This window comes from Mesocricetus auratus, unplaced genomic scaffold, assembly GCF_017639785.1.
Source record: "Mesocricetus auratus isolate SY011 unplaced genomic scaffold, BCM_Maur_2.0 Super-Scaffold_100010, whole genome shotgun sequence".
Taxonomy (NCBI): domain Eukaryota; kingdom Metazoa; phylum Chordata; class Mammalia; order Rodentia; family Cricetidae; genus Mesocricetus; species Mesocricetus auratus.
In genome coordinates this window covers 86,007,553-86,032,543 of record NW_024429194.1, presented here as the reverse complement: position 1 = coordinate 86,032,543, position 24,991 = coordinate 86,007,553, and the positions used below count along the sequence as shown (strand labels likewise).

Below are 24,991 nucleotides of genomic sequence, written 5' to 3'. Positions count from 1 at the left end.
TGTTAATTAAGCACAGGAAAGTGCTTCCTGGCTGTGAATGGATCTAGGCCTACTCTAGGACAATGAGGCAAGTCAGCCCAGCCTGTCCCCTTCACGGCCCACCCCTTCACAACAGTGACACCAGGGAACGCATGGGCTCAGTGCTGGGTTCAGATCCCAGACAGAGCCACTACCTGGCTGTCCAGCACTAGATAGGATACTTCTATCACTCATAAAATGACGGTGAGGGCTGGCAGGGTGGTTCATCGGGTAAGGGTGCTTGCCAGCAAGCCTGAGGACCTGAGTTCAATTCCCAGGTACACGCACATGCCCAGTCCGGAGAGCTAGCCTCTGACCTCCACGTAGGTGTGCAGTACCACAGCAAATTCCATATAGAAAGGCCTCCGGGAGCAGGTGAGAAGGCTCGGCAGGTGAAGAAGCCTTTGTCAAAGTTTACTGATGGCAAGGCTTGCATGGGCAGGCACCTGCACCCAGGAACATGGCCATCCCCAGAGACACTGCCCTGAGCCCCGGCACTGACGAAGTTTGATCCCCAGGACCCATGTAATGGAAGGAGAAAACTAACTCCTGCTCCTGCGTGCACACACAATAAACATGTAAGTGAAATCCCAGCTCTCAAAGCCAAGGGGCCACCTCTTCCAGTCGGTGTGCCAGGACTGCTCCCCCCGGAGGCCACCCTCCTCACTGCGGGGGAGCTTCCTCAGAGACACCCACACATCCACGAGGTACTCTGGGTCTCCTGAGCCACTCAAGCCACGCACGTCCTGCTGGCTTCAGTGACGAGGCCAAGGCAGGGCTGAGGGCCCCCACCTGGCACTGCGGCAGGTAAGGCGATGCCTGCACAGATGGCCAACGTCTCTGGGAGGAGTCAAGGGAAATGTGACCCCGCCCACAAAGCGAGCAGGCTGGCAGGGACCTGCAAAGTGGCATCTGCCAGTGCTGGGGATGGAGACACAGGAGAGGGGTGGGACAGGGGCCCCGGGCGAGGGACAGAAGCAAGCAGAAGGCCACCAACCTCTATGACAAACTTTAATGACTCATTATGTGCAGCTTGAGTGAACGGGCCTGGGAGTTACCCACAGGCCGAACATTCGGGCGGGCGGCCTAGCAGCACCACCACCCTGGCCTCCCAGAGGCAGGTGGGGAACAGGAAGCCAGCCAAGAGAACATATCCTGGTGTGCTGAACACACGCGTTAGTGCCCAGTGTCACAGGGATGTGTGGGGGCCACATGATGGTAGCAGAACAGGCTGAGGACACTGGGGACCTTGTGCACCCAGACGGAGGGACAGAATCAGAGATCCACGTGGACATATGTGCAAAGTTGGACAACAGTGTGAGAACTCTATTCCAGGGTGAGTCTGTAAGGAGAGGGCCCAGGCACGCTCGTAAGACCCACAAACGGAAACACGGGGGGGGGGGGTAAACTGAGGAGACAGAGCAGCAAGTCGGGGTCAGGCGCAAGGTCTGCCCTGTGAGCTCCCACAGCCCATGCAAAGCCAATGGCTGGCTCTGGTAGGAGCCCAGGACCGGGGTCCCGCACTGGAGGGGACAAGGAAGGCTCCAACTGGGAGGGTCTGACTCCACTGCAGACCCAGGATCTCATGAGCCGCAGTCTCTCTCGCACAGACGGGAGCCCAGGCATCAGTGGGGAGCGTCCAGGCACTGGGTGGAGTCCCAGGCATCCGATGGAAGAGGTCTGGAGAGTGGCTGGAAGAGTCCTGGGCATAGGATGGGGCCTCAGGCCTCGCTGCTGCCGCCGCTGCCTCCTCGGCTGCTGCCTCGCTCCACCCACACTAGGCGAGCCTGCTCCTGCAAGATGCGGCCCCGCACCACCTTGGCCAGCTCCTCTGCATGGCCCCATGCATTGGCAGGCACCTGCACCCAGGAACATGGCAGTCCCCAGAGACACTGCTCGGAGCCCCGGCACTGACGAAGCAGCTCTGAATCCCGCCAGCCGGGCCGGCCCAGCAGGCCCCTGTAGAGAAGGGCAGCAATCAGAGCAGGCTGCGCTTGCGCACACGTGCACACACGCAATACACATATGATACACGCACATGATACACAGTATATGCATACACATACATGACAGACAACACACATATCACGTACCAGTACATACTGATACCCAATACACACATACAACTACAGCACACACAATACAACAGAAGGATAATATACATATGACACGATATGTTTATAATACATAATATATATTATGTGTGGCATGCCTGATATACATACGGCATGAGGGTTATACATATGATATGCATGATACATAGACAAGATACACTTATAATTCATGATGCATGTAATACACACAGAACATATACACACATGATACACATATGACACATGTATGATATGGCATGAGACACATAGTACATATACCTGATACACACGTGTACATGATATATAAAATACAGACCTGTGCTACAGACCTAACCCTGTCTAAAGGTAAATGCACACCCACACACACACATGCACACGCACACACATGCACACACGCACGCACACACGCACACACACAGGATACAAGCATGCACACACAGATGGACAAACAGGTGACAGTCAGATGCAGAGCCACCACTCACCTGACCTCACGGACGTTCTTCTCAGTCACCTCCACATGGATGACGATGGGGTAGACCTCACTCTGCACCAACTCCCTCACGCCCCGTACACCCAACTCCAGCAGACAGTGCTTCTGCTCGGGGCACAGGCAGACAGCTTACTCCTGGGACCACCTCCCTGCTGCACCCGCCTGTCACCACCTCCCAGGAGAAAGTCCTGCTCATCAGCAAAAGCAGACCTGAGACTCAGGCTCCCAGGTGAAGGACCTGGGTCTCAACTGGCACTTCCCCCGCCAGCCGCCTCCCCGCAGCCCCAGCCAGCAGGCAGGACAGAGGAAGTTCAGAAACAAGGGTGTTCAGGTAAGACGGGCCAGTCCACACCTCAGGGTGACCACAAGAGCCATGGTCACAGCCCAGCCAGCACAGGGAGACACTGCGGAGCCCAGGAGACGGTCCCAAGTGGCAGCCTAGTCCCCTCCAGCACTTACCTTCCCAACGGACTCCTGGATGGCACGGATCCTGTTGCCCAGCCCTGGGGTGGATGGCCAGGCCTTGGGGGCTCCCGGAGCTGAGGGTGTGCACTGTTCCTCTCCAGAGAAACTTTCTGCTAAGAACAAGGACATGCAGGACGAGGGGCCACAGGCTCGGCCGTCCAGTGCCACCCAGTGCCTCTCCGCCGGGCGCCAATGCACTCACCCACCCAGGTAGCAGACTCACCTGCAGGGCACACTTGGAAATCCAGCCTGGAGCTGGGCAGATCCAGCAGGTTGCGGATAAGTCGGGGTGCCAGGCACTCAGGCAGGAGCACCACAGGCCGCAGGGCAGACACCAGCAGTGGACGCACCAGGCTGTAGGGTTTAAGACTTCGCTCTAGCTCTGCAGAGAAGAGGGGCATGGAAGAGATACAGGGCTGCATGGGAAACATAACACCACCATCATCCTCTGCCACTGAGTTTCCCTTCCTGAGCTCAGACAGACAGACAGACAGGAGCTGGGATTCAGAAGGCACCTTTCTGATCCTGTCTCAGATCTGCCCCCTGCAGGCCACTCCCCGCTCAACACTTAGGGAGAAGCTTCCAGCCGCCAACTGGATCATGTGACTCCCGGCTTTCAATGAACTGCGACTTCCCAACATCCTGGGGCAGAGGCCACGTCCTCCCGGTGGTGACAAAAGCACTGCCTGAGGGCCTGAGGGGAACACAGCTTCTGCCTGCACTGTGCTCCTGCTGTAGCTGCCTGCAGGGTGAGGGCTGCTACCTGCAGCTCAAAGCCATGCACCTGCCATCAGTCAGCCCAGGTCACTTCCTGTAGCCACCCCAAGCCCAGCCACACTTTCCCAGGTCCCTAGCATAAGCTCCTAGGCTCTAACTACCCTCGCTGTTTCACCTGACAGACAGGAAGCCCCTGAGGTAGCTGCTGAGTCTCCTGGACTTCAGACTTGTCTCTCCACACTCATCTTCTGTGCCCACCCTCCCCCAAAGTCACGACCCACACCACGTGCCTGTAATTTGTATGAGCCATGCCCTCTGACAGGAGGCTCTGGTAGAAAGGACCTGGTGTTCCCCAGCCTCTGCATCCCCGCTGCCCCTTAGAAGTGCCACCTCCTCCCCAGGCCCTGCTGGTGCCGTGGGTATTAACCCTCATCAGAGACAGGCATGCATGCACACACACACGCACACATACACACGCACACACATGCACACACACGCACGCACGCGCGCGCACACACACACACCAGCACCTGACAATGGGCTACCTTCAATTCATCCCACCATCAAGAGTCTTGTCCCTCAAGATTGTCCCCACTTGTAAACCAGCACTGCCCTCAGCTGTGGGGAAGCTCCCCATTCCCTCAGATTCACCTGAACAGAGCTCTGCCGGTAGATGCTCGGCTGAGTCTCCTGCAGAGCCCCCTGCAGGCTTGGGCCTCACCAGCCCTAGGGCACGCTTCTTCAGCTAGGAGCACAAGACGGGAGACCTGTCACACAAAGCACAACCCCATCCCAAGAGGGACACCCGTCCCAAGGGGTGGGGTCGCCCTGACACCATTGTCCAGGCTCAGTAAGTCCCACACATAACTCTCCCCACAAGCCCAGCCCAGCCCAGTCCCTGGCAGTCCCTGGCAGTCTCTCCTCCAGTGAGCAAGACCTTGGGTGGGGAAATCTATGAAACCCACACTAGTTAGCTCAAGCCTGACAACTATGGAGCAAGCACAGGGGACGGGCACTGGGCCCCAGACGCGTGGGGGCTCATGGATGCTGCTTGCTGTCCAGGAGGCACGAGAAGAACTATGGCAGCAGAGGCAGCCACATGACTGCAAACTCTTCGCAGTCTGCCTGGTACCCCCCCTTCCCCGGGAACTCTCCAGCAGGGGTGTCCTCCAGGGACCTAATGAGGGAAACTCACTATGCTATGGGCACAGTGGCCACCCAGCCCAGGGACTGAGAACGTGGCTGTTCCTGGTGCCCATGGTATACTAAACATACTCCCGAGCATAGGGTACAATCCATTCCATCTCATCTCCCACCACCCCGCACGAGGAAACTAATGCTCTCTGCTCCCTAGGTGCCCAGTACATCAGTTAAATCCCACTGACAGGGTAAAGTAGCCCCCTTTCTCTTTCCTCAAGGATACTCAGAAAACTCAACCCGCCCCTCCCTCTAAACATCACCCTATTGGTCTGTCGCCAACGCCTCTTCCTGCCCGCCATCCCTGCTTACGTTGCTTCGAGGACCTCGGTGCCTGTTGGGGAGTAGGCATTTTTCCTGAACTTCTAGAAGCTGCTGCGCTCTGCCGGAGGAAGCTGGGTCACACACGTGAAGGGAAAAGCAAGCCCCAACTTCTCCCCCTCCAATTCATCCTGTCCCCGAAGGCTGTGAGGGGTTCCCGGGGGAAGGGCTACATCCCTGCTCCAGATCACATGAGCCTCCACCCCGGGCCTCCAGTGTCACCTCTGATAATTGGGCACGGTGCCCCGGTCCAGGTCCCGTAAGGTGAGGGGGTCCACGCGGGTGCAGAACCACTCCTGCCTCCGCTTGTGTGCCGGGTCCACCAGCCGCAGGATCTCCTGGGCTTTCACACAGAGGGCATGGGGGTCTGCCCGCTCGGGCAGGGAGAGGTTGGCGCGAATGTAGAAGGGCTCTGTGCCCGACCCCTTCGCCCAGGCATCCAGGGCCTCATGGAAGGACTGACAGGCTGGGTTTGGGGAGGACACAGGAGGCCAGTGAGCCCCGGGATCGGCTTCAAGGGACCTCACTGGCCAGAGACATGACCCTCTCTAGGGCTGCAAAGACCTTCTCCAGGTGGGAAACTTAGGTGAAAACGAGGTAAGAATTTGCTGGACACTCCCTAGTCCCTAACAAACAGCGCCAGGACTCAAAGCCAGGTCTCTGGACTCTTAACACAGTGCTCCTTTCACGGTTAGCACCTACCAAACACAGAAAGGGCATGGGGACACACACTGCTGGGCACTGGGCTTCTGCGTCTGCTTCTGGGCCCTTCTCTCCCTCCCCCCCGCCATCCTAGACTGAAGGAGCCCTGACTGGCTGGGCCTCATGCGTTCAACAGGTCCACCGGTAGACCAGGCTTACCCTTTGAGTCCAGCAGGAAGGGGAGTGTGGAGCCCTGGACCCAGGGCAAGGTCCTCTGCTGGGCGTCAGCGTCCAGGCCTGCCCCCTCCAGGCCAGTGCCTTCTGCCCTTGGCTGAGTAACCCAAGCAGTGGATGATTTTAGGGATGTGACTCTGTCACAATCCTGTCATCCTGCCCCACCTCCCGCTCTACCAAACTTGACTTTATTCACCGCAGGCTGAGGGCAAAGCAGTTTCTACCCCAGCCAGTCCCTCGGAGCCCCACGCACAGATGCTGTTCCACCAACCCTTGTCAAAGCCGGACTCTCGCCCCCGAGTCAGGGAGGGGAACCTCACCTCCTTCTGCTCTGTCCTGGCCGAACCAGGCCCAGACAGCACCCTTCGCACCACGGTCCCAGACCATCTGTCCCCAAGGACTGGCAGGCTATCTGGACTCTTATCCTGGAGATCCAGGCCTCCAGAAGGACTCCAACCGGATACTCGGATGGCCAGAGACCTTAGAGAAAGGGGGAAGTCCAGTCAGCACTGTAATAGTGTACTGCAAAGCAGCCATGGTTCTGCTGCCTGAACAGGCTCAGTGTCCCTGAAGCGCCCTAACCTGCAACACCCTTCCCCGCCCCCCTGGGCCTGGTCACACTGCCGATGTCGCAAAACTCAAGTCAGACACAGACACACCCGCCCACACCACCCCGACCCCAGCTTCAGGCCAACTCCAGCAGCACCCCTGCCATCTCTTCAGAACCCTTCAGGCCCAGACACCCGTGAAATACAGCCTGTGCCCCAACACCCAGACGGATGTCTAACACGCTGAGGATGAAGGAACCAAAGCCTGTCTTGCTCACAGCCCAAGGAAGGGGGCGCCATTAGAGTCTAATTTGGGAGCAGCTGCAGGGGGAGCAGAGGGCAGGAAGAGGCCTCTGAGGAAGGCACACCTGGGTCACATCTCAGCAAGGAGCAGACACACAGTGACAGATGGAGACGGGTCAGGGCTCAGGGGTGATGGGACGCTTGGGGCACAGAACCTGGGATTTACTCAAGGTTCAACACCAGGAGCAGCAGCAGAGGCAGCTAGAAATTCCCGGTGCCACAAAGTACCCCAGCTTCGTACCTTCATTACCAACTTAGAATCCCGAGCAACGGCTCCCATGAAAGCCAGCTGGGACCGGTCAACCATGTGAGTCACTGGAAGACATCTGTCCACCCTACAGCCTGACACAATGAGGGCCACTGACCGTGATGCCAAGAGACGCTGGGATCCCCGCCGAGGCAGAGTCCTGCCCATCCCTGGGTGAGAAATGGTAGGGCCCAGTGGCCAGTCTCAGACAAACTGACCCCCAGTCTCTCCCATGCGCCTGCGGCTAGGCCAGTTGCAGAAGAGCCTCATCTTCCAACAGAGCCTGCCCTACCTGACAGCACTGTCACTGGCCCCTGCAGCTGACACCTGTCCCCTCAGTCAAATCAGAAATCCAGGCCCATGGGCCTGTCCTGCTTCATGGAGGCCATGTGGAAAGATCTAGGTAAAATGGGGAATTCTGAGACTTGTCCACCAGCAGTTAGGGCTACACATGGCGCATCCTGGGCAATAACACAAAATCATAAATTACTTAAAGCATTATGAGATATTTTTCTGGCATTTTTTGTAGCCCAGATGCACAGAATGTAAACTATATAGATGACAACCTCACGCTGAAATATCAGAAGTCTGAACATGTCTGCACTAAACCCTAACTGAACCATGACCTGGACTCACAAGAATGAACCAGCTGCTTGTCCATAAACTAGCATGACAACGGCACCCCTCTGCCCCTGTGGGTGTGAGGGTGAGACGGAAGACAGGCAAGGCCAACAGTTGTGAAGCCACTGTGGGCTGAGGATTCCGGACCAATCCTGTTCCTAACAGAACTGGATACAAAATGCAATCCTGCCTCCTTGCAGGTAACTTGGACCATACTCCATATCTCTTACCCAGGGTCTCAGGTACCCCAGGCTGGCTCTCTATACTCTATACGCTGGCTAGGAGAGCGGTTAGGAGCACTGGCTGCTCTTCGAGAGGACCCATGTTCAACTCTCAGCTCACAACTGTCTGTAACTCCAGCTCCAGGGGACCCAATATCCTCACACAGACACACGGAGGTGAAATACCAATGTAAATAAAATAAAAATAAATCAATAAAAAAAAGAAAAGAAACTCTGGCCAGGCTGATGAAATGGCTAAGCAGGTAAAGATGCCTGCTTCAAGCCTGGTGACCTGAGTTCCATTTCTGGGACCCACATATTAAAAAAGAGAGAGAGAGAGAACCAAATCCTACAAGTTGTCCCCTAACCTCCACACTTGCTCTACGGCACGCACACTGGGGAAGCAGAGCCTGAAGGAGGTCTAGCCGAAACAGTGAGCCCCAGGGACAGGGAGTTAAGGTAGACGGCCATGCAGGAAGTCACCAGCGTCAACTCTGGCCGCCACACTTGCACTCACATGCCAGCACACCCGTGCATGCATGCACTCCCGTATACTACTACAAAGACCACGTTTGCTTGCATGCACTCGCATGCACGCATGCACACATACACATGCACCCGCATGAGCTCTGCAAAGCCACAGCAGTTGCTAGAATACCCAAGAGTAGGCCAGGTACTATTCAAATCAGGAACTGTGGGAAAAAAGGACAGGAGAGCTCGTGGTTCCACACCACACAGCAGGAGACTGCAGCACCAGGAAATGAAGTGGCCTGCCCAAGTTCCCAGGTAGCAGTAAACAGCAAGATTTGAACTCAAGCCTCTGGGTGCAAAGCCAGCTTCCCTACCTAGCCATAGTCCCACCCTGGGACCCAAGTGGGTCACCCCGTCCTGAGGTTAGGCAAGAGCCTGGCCCCTTCCTCTTTCAGCTCAGGCTGTGTTCTTCCTTCAGCCCCTTCCCCAGAACAGCACAGGCAGTAGGGGTGGCCTGGTGGTTATAGCCCAAGCCCAGGAGGGCTGAGCCAGAGCCTCACTCCTGGTTCTGCATCCTGGCGGCCCCTGGAAGGCAGCCAGGCTGGAGGAAGGGCCACAGCAGGCAGGAAGGGAGGTACCTCCGTCCCTTCCCCCATAAGCACATCCTGCACAGGCTGAGACAATGTCACACTGGGCCCATGGCTGGATTGGGACTGCAAGAGAAGCAGGGGGTGGGGGTGGGTGGGTGGGGTGCTGGGCCTGCCCAAGCTGCCTCTAGGAGGCAGAAGGCCTCTCTCTGGTCCTGCTCTGCCTTGAGCTGTTTGACTTGACATTCATTCCCCTGGCTGACACTCAGTGCTTCCTAAGGCCTTCCTAGAACCCAAATGGGATGGGGGTCCCTGAAGGTGACCCTGGTGCTTTTCAGCTCTATGGTCTTAGGCAAGTTCTTTAATGCCTCTGAGTTTCATATTTTATGAAACAGGGACAATCAAAACAACACTTACACCAGGGGATGGTGGCACACACCTTCAATCCCAGCACTGGGTGGGGGGTTGGGGGAGCCACAGGACAGAGGCAGGTGAATCTGTGAGCTCAAGGCCAGCCTGGTCTACACAGTGAGTTTCAGGACAGCCAAGGCTATACAGAGAAACCCTGTCTGAAAAACAAAACAAACACTGCAACAAAAGAACAAAACGCAGTCCCCAGAGTGAAGCAGCCTGCAGCTGCCCTGGCACTGAACAGCAGCGGAACCCTTCCAGGCATTAACTCACACAATGCAAAAGCCACATGCCCCAGGCCTGAGTCACAGAGCCCACTGGGACCCATCTGGCCTGAACTTTCACCTTCCATCTCCCCTTCTCCCCTCCTCACTGACTCCAGGCCCTTCCCTAGCCAACCTTTCCTTACTTTCCCCAGCAGCTGAGTTCAAAGGTCATTGTGGCCCTGGGGAGGTGGGGGGCACCTCCTTCCCCCATGGACAGAGTGGGTCACGTCAGGGCACCCTGCCCTAATGTTCTGTAGCTTCTGTTCTGGGTTTGTGGCCACAATAGCCACAGGGGCTCCTGTGGTGGCCCCGGCCATTCTGAGCGGCCCCGTGGCTCAGCTGGGGACAGCACACAAAAAGCCAGGGCAGGCAGGGGTGACCGGCAAGGAGGAGGCTGGAGTGAGGACGACATGAGCAGCTGAGGCTCACATAGCACAGACGATGGTAACAGGGTTAGACTGAACTCCAGGGCTGCCACTGTTTGAAGACCTTACTGTTCACAGATGCCCGAAGTAGATGTGGCCTGCTGCCTCCCTGCTGAGTCCTGGACCCTCTGCAGCCGTGAGGTGGCACCCAGCCCTACCCCGCCATCCTGCAGAGCTGCATACCTATTGAGGAGGTCCAGGCCGCAGCCCCTGGCCAGGAGGCCGTCTGGCTTTCCCAAAGGCCACACACTGTCAGAGGAGGAGGATGAAGACAGGCCGGGGGACCAGGGCTTAAGAGTCACACTCCCTAGGAAGGAAGGAGGAGGTCAGGAGTTTGGAAAACAGGAGGGACAGCCGAAGGCGTTGGCAGGCTAGTGGCCCCAGGAGCACAGAGCTGGGCCAGGGACATGGGGTGAGGCTCGTTTCCTAGAGAAGGAAGGGGTGGGAAGGAAGTGAGGGGCCCCACATGGCACACCCAGGAGCAGGTACGAAAGCCCGGCCCTAATCCTCAGGAGCCTCCCATGCAGCCTCTCTGCCTGGCAGGGACACAGACAGGCCGTGGGGAAGGGGACACACAGGGCTAGGCCAGTGGCAAGGACCTCCCCAAAGTGAGCCTCCCCCAGAGCCCTGGGAGTTACCTGTGATATCCGACATACTGCTAAAAGACCTGGACAAAGAGGAGACAGGGTGGCAGGTGAGACCTGTGACACTCTGCCTTACCTCCTGCCTCAGTTTCCTCCCCCCCTTCCCCCCCCCAAACACTGACCAGGCCCCAGGCCCAGGGCACCCGGGCTACCCAGCCCCCTAAAGCCACAAGGCAGGAGTTAATCTCTTTGATCCACAGCTGGCTTGTCCTTCAATGCCACCTCCCCTGACCTCTCTCACCCTGCCATCGTCCTCCGCTGCTACCTTTGACCCTTGGCTCCTGCGTGTACTTCCTGAGTTAGACCACCTTCCACACACCCACCCTGTGAGAGAAGCAGGTCACTTCCCACCAAGCCTGTAGGCACCACAACCTCCTCCAGCCCAACCTCCCATCAGGAGGCCACTTAGAGGGGGAAGGTAGTGATGGGAAGGACCAGGAGACAGGAAATCCTACATCCTGCTCCAGCAGTCACGGATATAGCCCGGGCTTTCTGACCTGCCTGCTATTGCTGCTGCTGTGGCCTGACTTTTGTGCTTTGAGTACCCTGCCCCTGGAACCCTTCTCTGCATCCCCAGCCTGAGCCAATCGGGTTTCTAAGGCTGAAAATCTGAGCTGTCAGGCTGCCTGTGGTGACTTCCCCATCCCAGTGCTGGGCTGCAGCTGAGCCCACTCTGCCCTTTGACCTTACTCTGACCTGACTTGGTTCCTCTTTGAGCCTCAGTGTTTCTAGAACTCTGACCGCTACAGGGCAGTCAAGTGAGGGGGCTGTTGGTCCTGCCTGACCCAGCAACTCTTCCTCATGGGGGGTACTCCTGGTGCCCCACCAGGTTACCTCTTAGGGGGCTCCGGGTCCTCCTCACGCTGCCTGCGGAGAATGGAGCCAGCGCTGGGTGGAAAGGGTAGGATGGAGAGCCGGTTGATCTCCTTCTCACTGTCCGTGGCTTCCTCCTGCAACCCCCGGATAAGGCCTGTCACCTCCAGCCCACCCAGCCCAGCCCGCAGCTCACAAATAAGACCTGGGGCCTAAGACAAAAGCAAGGCAAACAAGACTGCAGCGTGTGAGGGCTCCCCACGTGTGAGGGCTCCCCACACCTGCAGGCTCTGGGAGATGCTTAGCCAGGGAACTGTCTGCTGAGCAAGCATGGGGACCTGAGTTGGATCCTCAACTTCCACACAAAAAAGCAAGGCATAGTGGCACACACTTGTGACCCCAGTGATGGGGAGGCAAAGACAGGAGGATCCCTGTGGATTGCTAGTCAGTCTAGCCTGATCAGAAAGCTTCAGGCCCAGTGAGAGAGTCTGAAGAAAGAAAGACAGAAAGGCAGGTGGGAGGGAGGGAGGGAGGGAGGGAGGGAGGCAGGGAGGGAGGAAGGGAAAGGAGGGAAGGAGGGAGGGAAGGAGGGAGGAAGGCAGGGAGGGAGGGACGCAGGGAGGGAGGGAGGGAGGCAGACAGACAGACAGACAGACAGGGAGGGAGGGAGGGAGGGAGGGAGGGAGGGAGGGAGGGAGGGAGGGAGGGAGGCAGGGAGGGAGGGAGGGAGGGAGGGAGGGAGGAAGGGAGGGAGGGAGGGAGGGAGGGAGGGAGGGAAACATTGAACATGCACAACTACCTGTAACTGTAGCTACAAGAGGACCAAACATTGCTGGCTTCTGAGGACACACACACACACACACACACACACACACACACACACACACACAGATATGTACACATACAAATAACTAATACAAAAGTAATTCAAAGAAACCACAGGGTAGCTGGCCCCTGAAGAACAACCCCTAGGGCTGACCTCCAATCTTCACATCTGCACACATACATGTACCTGCACACATACATGTATCTACACACACACATGTACCTGCACACATACGAGCAGGCAGAAACACCGCACATAGAAACACACATGGGGTGGGGGGAAGGTTCTCAGCCTCCCTGGGCCTCGATGTGCTTGTCCGTGACATGTAACCGTTGGCAAACTGGAGACAGTGTGCATGCTGGCTTCCCTTGTTTGGAGTGGGTGACAGCTTACCGAGGTGTGGGCCTCCGATCCCCCAGCTTCTCCTGTAGCTTCGGGGCCTCCCAGTGGGGATGGGAGCTCACTGAGGCTCCAGGTGCTGCTGAGGTTGGAGCACAAGGAATGGGAAGAGGTGCAGGCCTGGCAGAGAAAGAGACAAGAGAGGGGTGAGCAAGACTGAGGCCAGGCTGGCCGTGGTCACACCTGCTACGCGCCGGGAAGACGGAAGATCTGGGCACACGGTGCCAGATCTAAACCTCCATGGAGCCCATGCCTCAAAACGGGAGAGACTACAGGCCATAGGGGAACAAAATCACGTCAAAGGCGAGGGCAAAAGAAGGAATGTGCCCTGGGCCCAGAGCACGGCAGAGGTCCCGCTCTGCCTGGTATGTCGATGTTTTCCGGGCAGAGTGGGATTTGAGCTGTGGACTCTGGACATGGGGTTACCGATAGGCACAGCTGGAATGGGATTACCGATAGGCACAGCTGGAATGGGGTTACCGATAGGCACAGCTGGAAGGAAGACTGGGCAGAGGCATGCGCTAAGGCCCTAAGGCAGGACCATGGCAGTCTAGGGTTTGCAAACAGAGACCCACAGGACCAGGTTAAAGGGGTGGAGAGGCCCAGGCTACTGGGCCTGGGGACCCAGCTGGTTTGTTTTTATACCTCAGCAAAAAGCCACCGAGGTTCTGACACACAAGAGACCACATACTCATGCGTCTCCCTTCTACTCCTCCAAGCCCATGAGCTCATCGCAAGCAACCAAAAACAGGAAACAGCAGAGCTCCTGGCAGAGCCCAAGGGCCTCTTGTCTGATTTCCCAAGGGTCCAGACCCCGGGCCGGTGCCACCTGACTGTGTGACCTCCAGCAGACCCCTGGCCCTGTCTAAGGCCCCCACTATGAAAGGACGGGAACCGCTGTTCTCTCGTGGCCTCGTTGCCTCTCAGGGAACAGCTCACGGCCCTCCAGCGTCTGCAGTCAGCTCTCAGGAGAAGGCAGCAAGGTTCCCCCAGTCGTCAGTACCCCAGCCCCAGGGTGCTACGCTTCTGCCCCCACTCACCCTGAGGCAGGAGCCCCCCTGTGCCCGCTGCAGCTGCGCCTCCAGCATGGCCTTGGCCCCCTCCAGGCTGGTGACTGTGGTGAGCAGGTCGTCGCGCTCTGCCTCTAGCCCCCGCACCTGCTTGCGGTACTGATCCTTCTCCAGGAGGCTCTGGGAGTACTGCAACTGGATCCGGTCTCGGCTCTGGATTGCCTGGAGAGAGTGGGGTAGCCAGCCTCTGAGGGAGGCACGCTGGCCCAGTGGGCTGGATGGAACAGTGCTGTCGCCTGGGGGCACTTCCTTTACCCTCAGACCAACTAAGAAGGCTGATGACTGCCTGCCTCGCTTGCAGGTGAAAAAACACCATCAGGGCTACAGCTGGCTCTAGCTGGAAAGGGCAGAGCCCAGGAACATCACCCCCCTAAACTGAAGATGCTTCCAAGCCAGGCAGTGGTGGCGCACGCCTTTGATCCCAGCACGTGGGAGGCAGAGGCAAATGGGTCTCTGAATTTGAGCTCACACGATCTATAGCCTGGGCTACAGAGAGAGACCCTGTCTCAAAAAAAAAACAAAAAACAAAAAACAAAAACCTTCCAAGAGGCCTACTGTGCATCTAACTTTAACCACAGTACTTGGGTGCCTACAGGAACCGAGTCCAAGCCAGCCTGGTGCAACCTTTCCTTCCATGAAGATGAAGTCTCTAAGAGCTAGGCCCAGCCCAGACCTGCCCACACTGCTTCTGGGGGAGTTGAAGCAAAGGCCTGGGGGCTGGAAGGAGCCTGGTGGCCTGAAAGTACCACAACAGCAATGCCAGGGAGGACACCCCAAACCTACAGTCTCAAGACTCCTAGGGGACTCAGGGGCCATTCTAACACGGGTGGTGGGACAGAAGGCTCACATGCCGCCCACAGGGGCCCTCCCACACATGGGCAGTGGCATAAAGGAACTAGTCTGAGGTCCTCAGCCACCCTGCAGCCTTCTCAGGAGACAGGCCCGTGATGCCAGAAACACAAAGCCAAGACCTTGGGGAATTTCTCCATCAGCAAATATTTGCAGGTCCCTCCTCCAGACCGAGATGCACGAGGATCTTAGAGGGAAGAGGAGCTCGGGGACTAAGGCGGATCTCTCAAGTGCTCATGGGAAAAGGCAGAGCTCCCAGCTGTGATGCAGGGACCCCTGTGTGATGTACCAAGGGCCTGGGCCAGGCTCCAGGGCTGCTTGTCCGTGATCATCAACAAGGCCGACCCTTCCAGTCCCTTTGCAATGAGAGGATTGGAGCAGAGTGTCTGGGGGACTGTGAGGCCCATACTGGCCCAGTGGGCATCAGAGGCTCATGTTACACAGCCCAGCACACTCCCAGGCTTGCCTGGGTATATGTGAAGATGCTTACCTGTCTCCCTGGCCTGCCAACCTCATCTCAATTCAACAGCGCACTTTTAATGTCTCCTCCTGCAACGCCATTCCGGCCTCCTCCTCCTCCTCCTCCTCCTCCCTAAATCAGAACCAGTGATGGGATGAGGGATGCCACGCAGCAAGCCGCAGCTCACCTGGTCCCGCTCTTTCTCGATCTCCTCCAGCTGGGCCAGCACAGTGGCCATGCGGTGCTTATAGAGGTCGCAGTCCTTCAGCAACGTCCGGTGTTTGAGCCGCAGATCCTCCATCTCTTGCAGGTACTGTGGGCGGGGCAGATGGGCCAGGCTCAGAACCCCGAAAACCCAGGAACAAGTGCCCACTTCTCCAGTGGGACAGCCTCAGCCATTGTCTTCGTCTTCCAGGCCTCAACCGCCTAAGTCATAAAACGGGCTTGATAATGCCCACGCACCCTCCATGCCAGGGTCTCCCATGGAGGCATCAGCACACACCCTTTACTCTTCTCAGCTTCCTTCCCAGCAGGCCTTGGGCTCTCGGGTGTGCATTCTGTGCACCTGCCTGCTAGAGGCACCTTCTCTCTCCAGGAGTGGGGGCCTTGGAGGTGAAGATTTACTTTTTGTTTTATTTTGAAGTACGTGTGTATGTAGGGGTGTTCACACGAGTACAGGTGTCGACACAGGACGGGCAAGGGCAACTGACAGATCCCCTGGAGAGAGAATTGTAAGCCCCTGGGAGCCTCCTGACACCGGTGCTCAGAACTGAACGTGGGTCCGAGCCCAGCTGCTTCTGTTTGCTAGGCAGGCCCTGTACCATGGAGCTAAGTCCCCAAACCCTGGGGGTTTTGGGTTTTGGTTTTTTTTTTTTAAGATTTATTTCTTCATTTTAGGGAGTCTTGGATGCATTTTCTAAGGAATCTGCAACGCCTAAAAAGGCCCTACAGACACACAAGGAAAAACGGGTCTAACGTCTGCTGTAGACACCAATGGAAGGCTACGGGGGTACACCAACCATGCCTGGCGGCACCCCCCTTGGAAAGCAGGGCGTTACAGAAGGCGGTGGAGTGGGGTGGTGGTGGGGTGTGGACAGCCGTCCCTACCTTGTCCCGCAGCTCCTCGGCCCACTGCAGCTCGCCTTGCACCGTGTGCAGCTTCTGGCACAGCTCCTGCCTGCTGTCCTGCGCCTCCCTCCAGTCATGCTCCAGGATGTCCAGCAGGATGCGCTCAGAGCCTGCAGCCCCTGGCCGGCTCACCTCCTACAGGGTAAAGTGGGGGCCACCTGAACCCTTGGTCCTCCAAGCCCCCTCACCCCCGGCAAACAGAGGAAGGAAGACAGCCCTCAACCCTCCAAAACAACCAAATGTGCTACTGTCCCAGGCTCGGCACCTAGACCTCGGTTTCCCTATGTGGAGAGTGGTGTGGCCCCTCCAGCCCCACTGTCCCCCGGAAGACATGAGCGGCTCAGGGAGGACTGTGCATTCCCAGGCTCAGTCAGGGCTGTGTCACAAACAAAACCCTAGGCCACTCTGGCCCCACACCCAGCATTATTCCCAAGACCTATCCCCATCCCTCTGACTAAAAGGTTTTCAAGGAGCTGGTCTTGAATCCAAGATCCAGACCATAGGCCTAGTTCTAGTCACGCACCCCCAAACCCACAAAATAAACTATGTTCTTTACACTTTCTGTGTGGAAAAATGGCAAGTCGTCACTGTCACTGACACCAAGGACACTAAGCAAGCAAGTGTCCCAAACCTAAAGACTGTCTCAACCACTTCAGGGTCAGAGATGCCTTCACAAATTCCGGAAAAGCCAGGAGTGGTGGCACAGGTCTATAATCCCAGCACTCAGGAGGCAAAGGCAGGAAGAGGACCACAAATCTGAGGCCAGCCTAGGCTACATAACCAGTTCTAGGTCGGCCAGGACTAGAGTGAGTCAGGTCAAAACAAACTGACCATACATAACAATGGAAAACTAGGGCTGGCTGGAGTATAGGGACCCCTCTCTCTAGTGTATATGCTCATACACACTCAGGGGTGCAATTTTATGGGGGCCCCAGACTGAATCCCCAGGGCGTTCAGTAGCTAAGGCCCCAGAGTCCAACGTGAGAAGTGAGCCAGGCTTGCATCAGCCCTCAGCCTCTGGTGTCAGAAGGACAATGGGCAGCAGAGGCCAGCTGCCAGCTTCTGGCTCACCCACATCCCAGCACCAGGGTCCTACCTGCTGAAGCCCTTCCTGGAGCTCCTGCAGTGAGGCAGTCAGCCGCTGATTCTCTGCCCGAAGCTCAGAGAGCAGGTCCGCACCATCTGGCTCCTTCTCCTTGTCTTCAGCCCCAGGCTGTGGCCCCCGGGCCCTCCGCAGAAGTGCACACTCCTCCTCCAGCCGGCTCACTTTGAGCTTGAGCTGATCCACCTGAGGCCCAAGACATGAATCAACCCGGTTGGGACCCATTGGGAACCACCCCAAGGTGTCCCCAGGTCCCTGAGAAGCCTAAGGGAGCAGGGGGCAGTGTGACTGGCTGAGATTCAGTTCTGAAGAGGAACCAGGCTGGGCAAATACGGAAGAAATGGGGAGGATGGAAGGGGAAAGCAAAGGCTGTTCCCCAGGGACAGTCCTGAAAAGATGTGCTGCATATAACACCTAATGTGGCCAGTATCAGCACGATACAGGAGCAGGGCTACATGAGAACAGGGAGGGGACGGGGCCTCGTCCCAGCTCTGCCTGAACTGAGGGTAGCCTTGAGCAAGACAATGCCTCTGGCTGTGCCTTCCTGGGTCTCAGTGATGGGCCTAAGGGCCTCATCCAGCCCATCAGCCAAGAATGCCCCTCCAGCACAGATCCCACCCACCCAGCTCCCAACACACAGGGGCGTTAGGAGGGCTCAGAAAATTCTTCACAAAGTAACTGTGTGTGGGGGCACACGCCCAGAACATCAGCACTCAGGAGGCTGAAGCAGGGGACTTGCCAAGAATTTAAGGCCAGCCTGGGCTAATATTAAATTCTAAATCAGCCTGGGCTACATAGTGAGGCCCTGTCTTTAAACAAAGGAAAGAGGAAAGAAAATCTTTTCAGAGAGGTTTTCCCCCAAAAGGTTATCTTGCTGGCTCATGCCCAACCACTGCCTCCATCCAGGTGTAGGCTTCAGTGTTCACCGCCTGTACCGGGCCACCCTAAGTAAGTCCCTCCCAGCCTCAACTTTATCGTCAGCACAATGGGCCCTCCCCTCCCCTGCCTCCCAGAGCTATCAGGAACTGAGGAAGACAATGACGGGACAAAGCAAGCTGTGAGACAACCACGAGTGAGATACAGCCATTGTGGAGCCTCCTAAAGAAAGCCCAGAGCCCTGGCCTGTCACCAGCTCAGCTCGGGAAGCCAGAGCCTGGCCTGGGAGCTGGGTGGGGCGGGCAGCTGGTGATGCCTGCTGGCCCGAAGTCCAACACACATGGTCGGTTTGCTGGAGCACAGTGTTCCTGGCCAGGGATGTTTTCCAAATGCATGTGGGATCTGGGGCGTCCAGGCTGAGGGAAGAGGAGCAACAGGTGCAGCCCATCAGTGAGGTCGCTGAGGGGGAAGAGCACAGCAACCTCTGGGGATGTCCTCAAGAGAACCAACACCTGGTGTCCTGGTCTGGACAGCGACCACCAGCCCAGAGCCCAGAGCCCAGAACAGCGCGTGCGCGCGCACACACACACACACACACACACACATACACACACACATACACACACACTCACGCACACACACCAGTGTGAAGCTGGGTCAGCAACTCCTCGAATTAACAGTCCACTCCTCCACAAAGACTCTGAAAGTCTTGACCCCCGCATTCCTTTCCACTCACAAAACACGCTTTGTGACCCAGCGGAGAAAGACAGCTGGTTTCCAAGGGCTGGCCTGGCCACACCCTCCACAGCAAACCGCAACTGCACCCCCAGGTTCCTGCCTGACCCTCGGGCCAGCCGGCTTCCCCAGTGAGCTCAGAACACAGGTCACCAGCCAAGCCCCAGGAAACCCAGATGCCTCTAATCCCAGTGTACAAACTCCTGAGCACGAAATTACAGTGTTCGCTCCTTAAATTTATGTTGCTTAGAAATAACATCTCATTAACTTTGCACTCTATAAAACACAGCATTAAGTCAGCCACAGACACCTGTCCGTGGTGGGAGGAAGCCAAGCTGGGGAGCCGGGTCCCATTGGCTGCGCCAAGAACCTCCACCTGCCAGTCCTCTGCAAATGGTAAGACCGGGAATCGGTTCCCCGACATGCAGGTGGAGGAGGGGGGCAGTGCTTATCCCATCTCGTCCTCACTCTACCCACTAAACGCAAGGATGAAGCAGATGGCCCCATCCGTGAGCAAAGGAACCTTCCTCTGCATCTTTTCCAGCCCCTCCCGCAGCCCAGCAGCGCCCCTCCCCAGGACTGTACACACACAGGACACCCTCCAGCCACAGGAGTACAATTGGCTGCTGACCGCAAACACACCACCTCCACCCCAAATAGGGACAGTAGCCTCAGGAATCTCATCTGGGCTCCCCGCCCCCAATACACTGAGCCAGCCAGCAAGTCCAAACCCAGACAATGGTGCCCCCGAGGCCCAAGTGCTGTTCACGACCCTCCCCTATGTCATCACCACCAACACTGAACCCAGGCTTGTTGGGGGAGGGGCTCCAAACACAAAATCGGAACCCACTGCAAACTAATTCCTAGAGGAGGCCTGCTGTGTGCTGCCGGTACAGGGAGCTTCTGAGCCATAGAGCTTCTCAGTGCTTGGGACAGTGCCCATCAAACATGGCAGAAACTCCATTTGGAGTATCAAAAAGAGTGGAGGAGAGTAAGAGAGGGGCTTCATCCCTCAGCCTCTGAGAGACCCTCAGATCATGAGAGGCAACCTGGGGATCCACTGGAGAGGACCCAATGGGAGTTCACTGGCCAGAAACAGACAGAATGACATCCGCAGGAAGAGGCCTGCCCCGGGACCAGGCAGGTACAGTTCGTACCTGGGCTCTGAGACCTTGGGCAAGCCCCTTTACCACTGTGAGCCCTGCATCTGTACTGGGGAGAGGGACCTTCGCTGGGTGGCTGTGATGGCTGAGGTTCAGCACTGCCTCTGGCAGGCATTATCTGCATCTGATATTCCAGGCCCTGACCTCACTGAATCCTTACAGCCCAGTCTCATCACCTTGGCACTACTGACATTCAGAACTGATAAATCTGCTGTGGCAGCCATCCTGGGCACGGTAGGACATGAGGCAGCATCCTTGGTCTCTACCTACTAAATGCTAATGCCATCATCCTAGTCATGACAACCAAAAGTGTTCCCAGAGTGTAGGGCTATGTCTCAGTACAATGCTGGCCTAGCACGCACATGAGCTAGGTAAACAAGACGCCTGTATTCCAGCACTTGGGAGGTGGAGGCAGGAAGATCTGAAGTTCAAGGCCAACCTCAGTTACATCCTTGAGGCCATCTCAGGATACTTCAGACCCTGTCTCAAATAATAACAATAATAAAAACTTATTCCCAGAATGGCCACATGCTTGGGGGTGTCTCCCTGAGTAGAGAGCCAGGCATAACATAATGAAACGTGAACCCAGGGCCGTCAAAGAACCACTTCTCAGTCAAAACTGGGTCGATGATGACTCCGAAACACGTACTGATGGCCACGTTACCATCTCTGTTGTCGTTCAAACATCTCCCTTCTCTATCAGACCCTACCGCCTCCCCAGGGCCTACCGCGAGCTGCAGGTCTCGGCTGCGCAGCACAGCGGAGTTCTTCTCCTCACTGAGTTGAGCCAGGCGCATGGCAATCATATAGTTCTCATCCTTGAGCCGCAGCAGCTCCAGGCTGCCCGCCTCCCAGTCCTCCCGCAGCCGCTGGCAGCGCTCCTGTGCCTGCTGCTGCTCCCGCAGCCGCTGCTCCAGACCTGCCCGCTCCTCCTCCAGTGCCCGGCCCCGGGCCTGGAGCTGCTGCTCTCGCTGCAGCTGGCTCTTCCGAGCTTCCCGAAGTCTCCGCACCTCAGTCATCAGGAACTGGGTCAGGCCCTCGGGCCCTTCCTCATCTGCCAGCACAGGAAAAAGAATATTCAAGAGGCGTCGAATAAAACCCAGGGACTACATGGAAAGACTCAAACCAGAAAATTACTAGAGAAAAATTCTAGATGTTTTTGCTATTGCTGGAGAGGGAAGGTCTTCCCAAACAAGGCATAGAATCCAGGAGTTATGACAAATAACTGTATTAAAATAAAGTTTGTTTGTTTGTTTGTTTGTTTTAACCCTCTGGCCAGATGCAGTGGTGCCTGACTTTAAATCCAGCACGAGGGAGGCAGAGGCAGGTGGATTTCTGAGTTCAAGGCCAGTCTGGTTACAGAGTTTCAAGACAGCCAGAGCTACACAAAGAAGCCCTGTCTCAAAAAATCAAAACCAAAACAAAACTCTGAAAAGTAAAAGAGCTAACAAAGTTAGAGAACAAGCAAAAATAAAGGAGGAAAAAAACTATAAGGGAACCCAAAGCCATAATACACGAAGAGTTCCCACAAAACAAGAGAAGCAAACAACTAAAGCAGAGAGAGAAAAACTACACATGTTTCAGTCCACCAAACACCAGTCACTAGTGTTTGTTGACTTCATTCTTTATACTAGACACTGTATCGACTTATTTAAAACTCATGGCACTATAAAATATAAAACCCATCTTGTTCGCTCACGGTTCACTAAATAGTAAGCTATGAACTATATCACTTAAGAAGATTAAAAACTTTGCTGGGGGGGCTGGAGAGATGGCTCAGCCGTCAAAGGCTAGGCTCACAACCAAAAAACTTTGCTGGGGAGGTAATGCCCACACCTTGAATCCCAGCACTCAGGAGGCTAGGGCAGGCGGATCTCTGAGTTCAAGGCCAGCCTGGTCTACAGACTGAGTTCCAGGACAGCCAGGGGCTACACAGAAAAACCCTGTCTCAAAGGGGAAAACAGAAGTAAAAACAAAAACCAGAAGATACAAACCTGAAGCATGATTTTTATGTATCTGCCAGGCAAAAATGTTTCGAGATCATGCTTGGGATTCATAAAGACATAGCAGAATGACCCTCACACTCTGTTGGGAGGAGGTATGTTCATAAAACACTTAAAATATATGCATTCTTTGAGAAAGTCCACTTCAGAAACTCTCCCCAGTTCAGAACAGAACTTCACAGAGCTGTCCACAGGAGGACAGAATGTTACAAAGCCAGAAACAACCTAGTTGTCCACCAGGGAGGGATTGCACAAATGAGTTATGTGACGTGGACGCTTCACTAAGACTTATGCTGTCACTTCAAACAAGTGGGGTCAGCCGTTCTGCAAAAAAGCAAGATCCTGGACAAAAAAGCAAGATCCTGGACAAGACAGGCAGGCCAAGCCCGAGTGTGAGTAACTGCTGGGACAAGGAGCCTTGTCAGCTATCCCACAAAACTAGAAAGACACAAAGTCTGCATGTGTAGTCAAAGCTGGCTTGCGGCCCATTATATAGCCGAGGCTGGCCTTGAACTTGGTCCTGCCTCTGCCTCCTGGGTGTTACCGCAGACCAACATCACCACAGTGGGCCTGAATTTCTTACTGCATTTCTTCATTTGGGCGCAGGGGAGAGCACGTATACACAGGTCAAGGAACAGCTTTCTGGAGCTGACTCTCTCCTCCATCCACCACGTGGGTGCCAGGCAGGCTTGGTGGCTCGCGTCTTCACCCACTGAGCCATCTCTCCGACTCTTGAATGTTTACATGACAAACCCTAAGCTGTGTGTGCAAGCCACACCACTCGGACAGATTCTTAGGGAGAAAGAGTCTTACTAAGCACATGGACTCTGAACTCTGGGCCCAGCCTGACTTCCACCTATGGTGGGGGCCCTGAATAAACTTCTGCAGTCTCTGCCTCAGTTTCTCTATCCGTCCAATAGGAATAGTGGGAGTAGGGTCCTGACGAGGTTAAGGTAGGAGACCTCTGGCCTGGCAGTGAGGCTGGGGCACCCATTGAGATTGCTCACCAAGGATCATGGAGCAGCGTTGGGCGGGTTCCTGGCCAGTGAGCAGCGTGAAGTGTTCTGGGTAGTAGAATTCCAGGGCTTCCAGAAAGGCCTCGAAACCCCTCTTGCCGCGGCAGCGCAAGATGTCTATGAGGCGCCCTGAGGGTAAAGTTTGAAGCAAAGGTTGCAGCCGGGGTCACTATGAGGGCTTCCCCAATGCCCCTGCTCTCCAACACCAGGATGCTCCAGGGCCCACGTTCCCCAGATTTTTGGGCTGTGACACACACAGGGGCCTGTCCCAACACATCAGAGAGCAAAACTCAGCCTTCCCTGGCTAAGAACACCAGACCTTCCTCACAGCACAGCACCTGCACTACAGCAGGTACACACACACACACACACACACACACACACACACACACACACACACACACACGGGCATCGATGCCTGTCTTCCCCGGGCATTGAAAATACCCAAATTGGCTTCAGTTCCCCGAGACCCCTGGCTCCCTTGCCAGCTCTGGTCTAAAGACACCCAGGGGGAGAAAAGCCTCAGAAAATTGTGGCCAGACTTCAGCTCTTGAGGAACACTGATTCTCTAAGGGGTGCGTTGCCACACAAATGGGACAGAGAGAACCCGAGAGGTCAAAGAGCACAGGAAAGATCCCACAGGGGTCGCCATCTACACCGGCCACCACCACCACATCCAGCCTTCAGTCTGGAGTGGGCCCGGGAAACCCTGGCGGCCGGGGGCTCACCGGTGCGGTTGGCCCGGCACGGGAAACGGTATGTGCTGAGCACCTCCTCCTCATCCTGCTCGTCCAGGACGCGGCACTGGCGCAGATACGGCGTGAGCTTGGCCGGGTTCAGGGCGCGCGTCAACCGGTGGCGGACGCCCTCGATCCGCTCCCACAGCGCGTCCTCCTCGGCCTCCGACCCCGAGCCGGCCCCCGCCTCCTCGTCGGCCTCGCCCCCGTCCGCCCGGCCCTGCATGTCCGCGTCCTCGGAGTCTGCGGGTGATAGGCACGGTGGGCACCGAGCCGCGGCCATCGCACCTGGGCGTCGCCCGCGGGTCCCCGCGCTGCTCCGCCCGCGTCCTCCCGGGTCCCTGCGCTGCTCCGCCCGCGTCCTCCCGGGTCCCCAAGCTGTCCCGTCGGCGTCCTTTCGGGTCCTCACGCTGTCCCGCCCGTGTCCCTCCCTATCCACGCTCCGTCCCGCCCTCGTCCTTCTCGCACTCACCGCGGGCTCCGCAACTACCCCGGGCTCCCGGCTCGGTGCTCGGCCGACGGCTCCGGCGGCGCGACGGGGCGGTGCCCTCGGGGTCATTGGCTCCGCCCCCGGCCTCGCGGCCGCCCGGGCCTCCCCACATCGCCCGCGCCCCCGCTGCGCTCCGACCGTACTCCCGGCCGCTCTCCCGGCCGGCCGCGCCTCCCCACCCCCCACCCCGCTTCCTGTTTCCCGCCGGGCCCTCCTGGCCAGTCCTGGCGGGGTCCCCGCGGCCCGCCCACACCTGCCCGGCCCCCGACGGGGCGGGGCCGCCACACGCGCATTCACACCCACCGCGCGCCGCTACCGCACACCTAGCCCGGGCCACGCGTGCAACAGCTGTCTGCACCCACCACATGCCCGAAGCCAGGGTGCAGCTGGCCACCCGGAGTCC

General features: G+C 56.9%; 1 protein-coding gene across 2 annotated transcripts; it reads right to left on the bottom strand.

The window, feature by feature from the left end:
* Positions 1-1,015: 1,015 nt before the first annotated feature.
* Card10 (caspase recruitment domain family member 10) lies at positions 1,016-24,720 on the bottom strand. 2 transcript variants are annotated; one of them, XM_040754179.1, is made up of 21 exons: positions 24,571-24,720; positions 24,090-24,341; positions 23,353-23,490; positions 21,071-21,396; positions 17,563-17,754; positions 16,446-16,601; positions 15,526-15,651; positions 14,000-14,191; positions 12,954-13,079; positions 11,756-11,871; positions 10,916-10,944; positions 10,461-10,584; positions 6,498-6,657; positions 6,163-6,274; positions 5,524-5,767; positions 5,293-5,362; positions 4,435-4,528; positions 3,290-3,448; positions 3,061-3,176; positions 2,594-2,706; positions 1,016-1,977 (listed from the first exon to the last, which is right to left on the bottom strand). In XM_040754179.1, exons 1-21 carry the CDS (start codon positions 24,698-24,700, stop codon positions 1,740-1,742), a joined length of 3,213 nt encoding a protein of 1,070 aa, XP_040610113.1. In that variant the 5' UTR covers positions 24,701-24,720; the 3' UTR covers positions 1,016-1,739. The 2 variants fall into 2 exon arrangements, with proteins under 2 accessions (XP_040610113.1, XP_040610114.1); XM_040754180.1 differs by having other exon boundaries at positions 14,117-14,191.
* Positions 24,721-24,991: the final 271 nt, after the last annotated feature.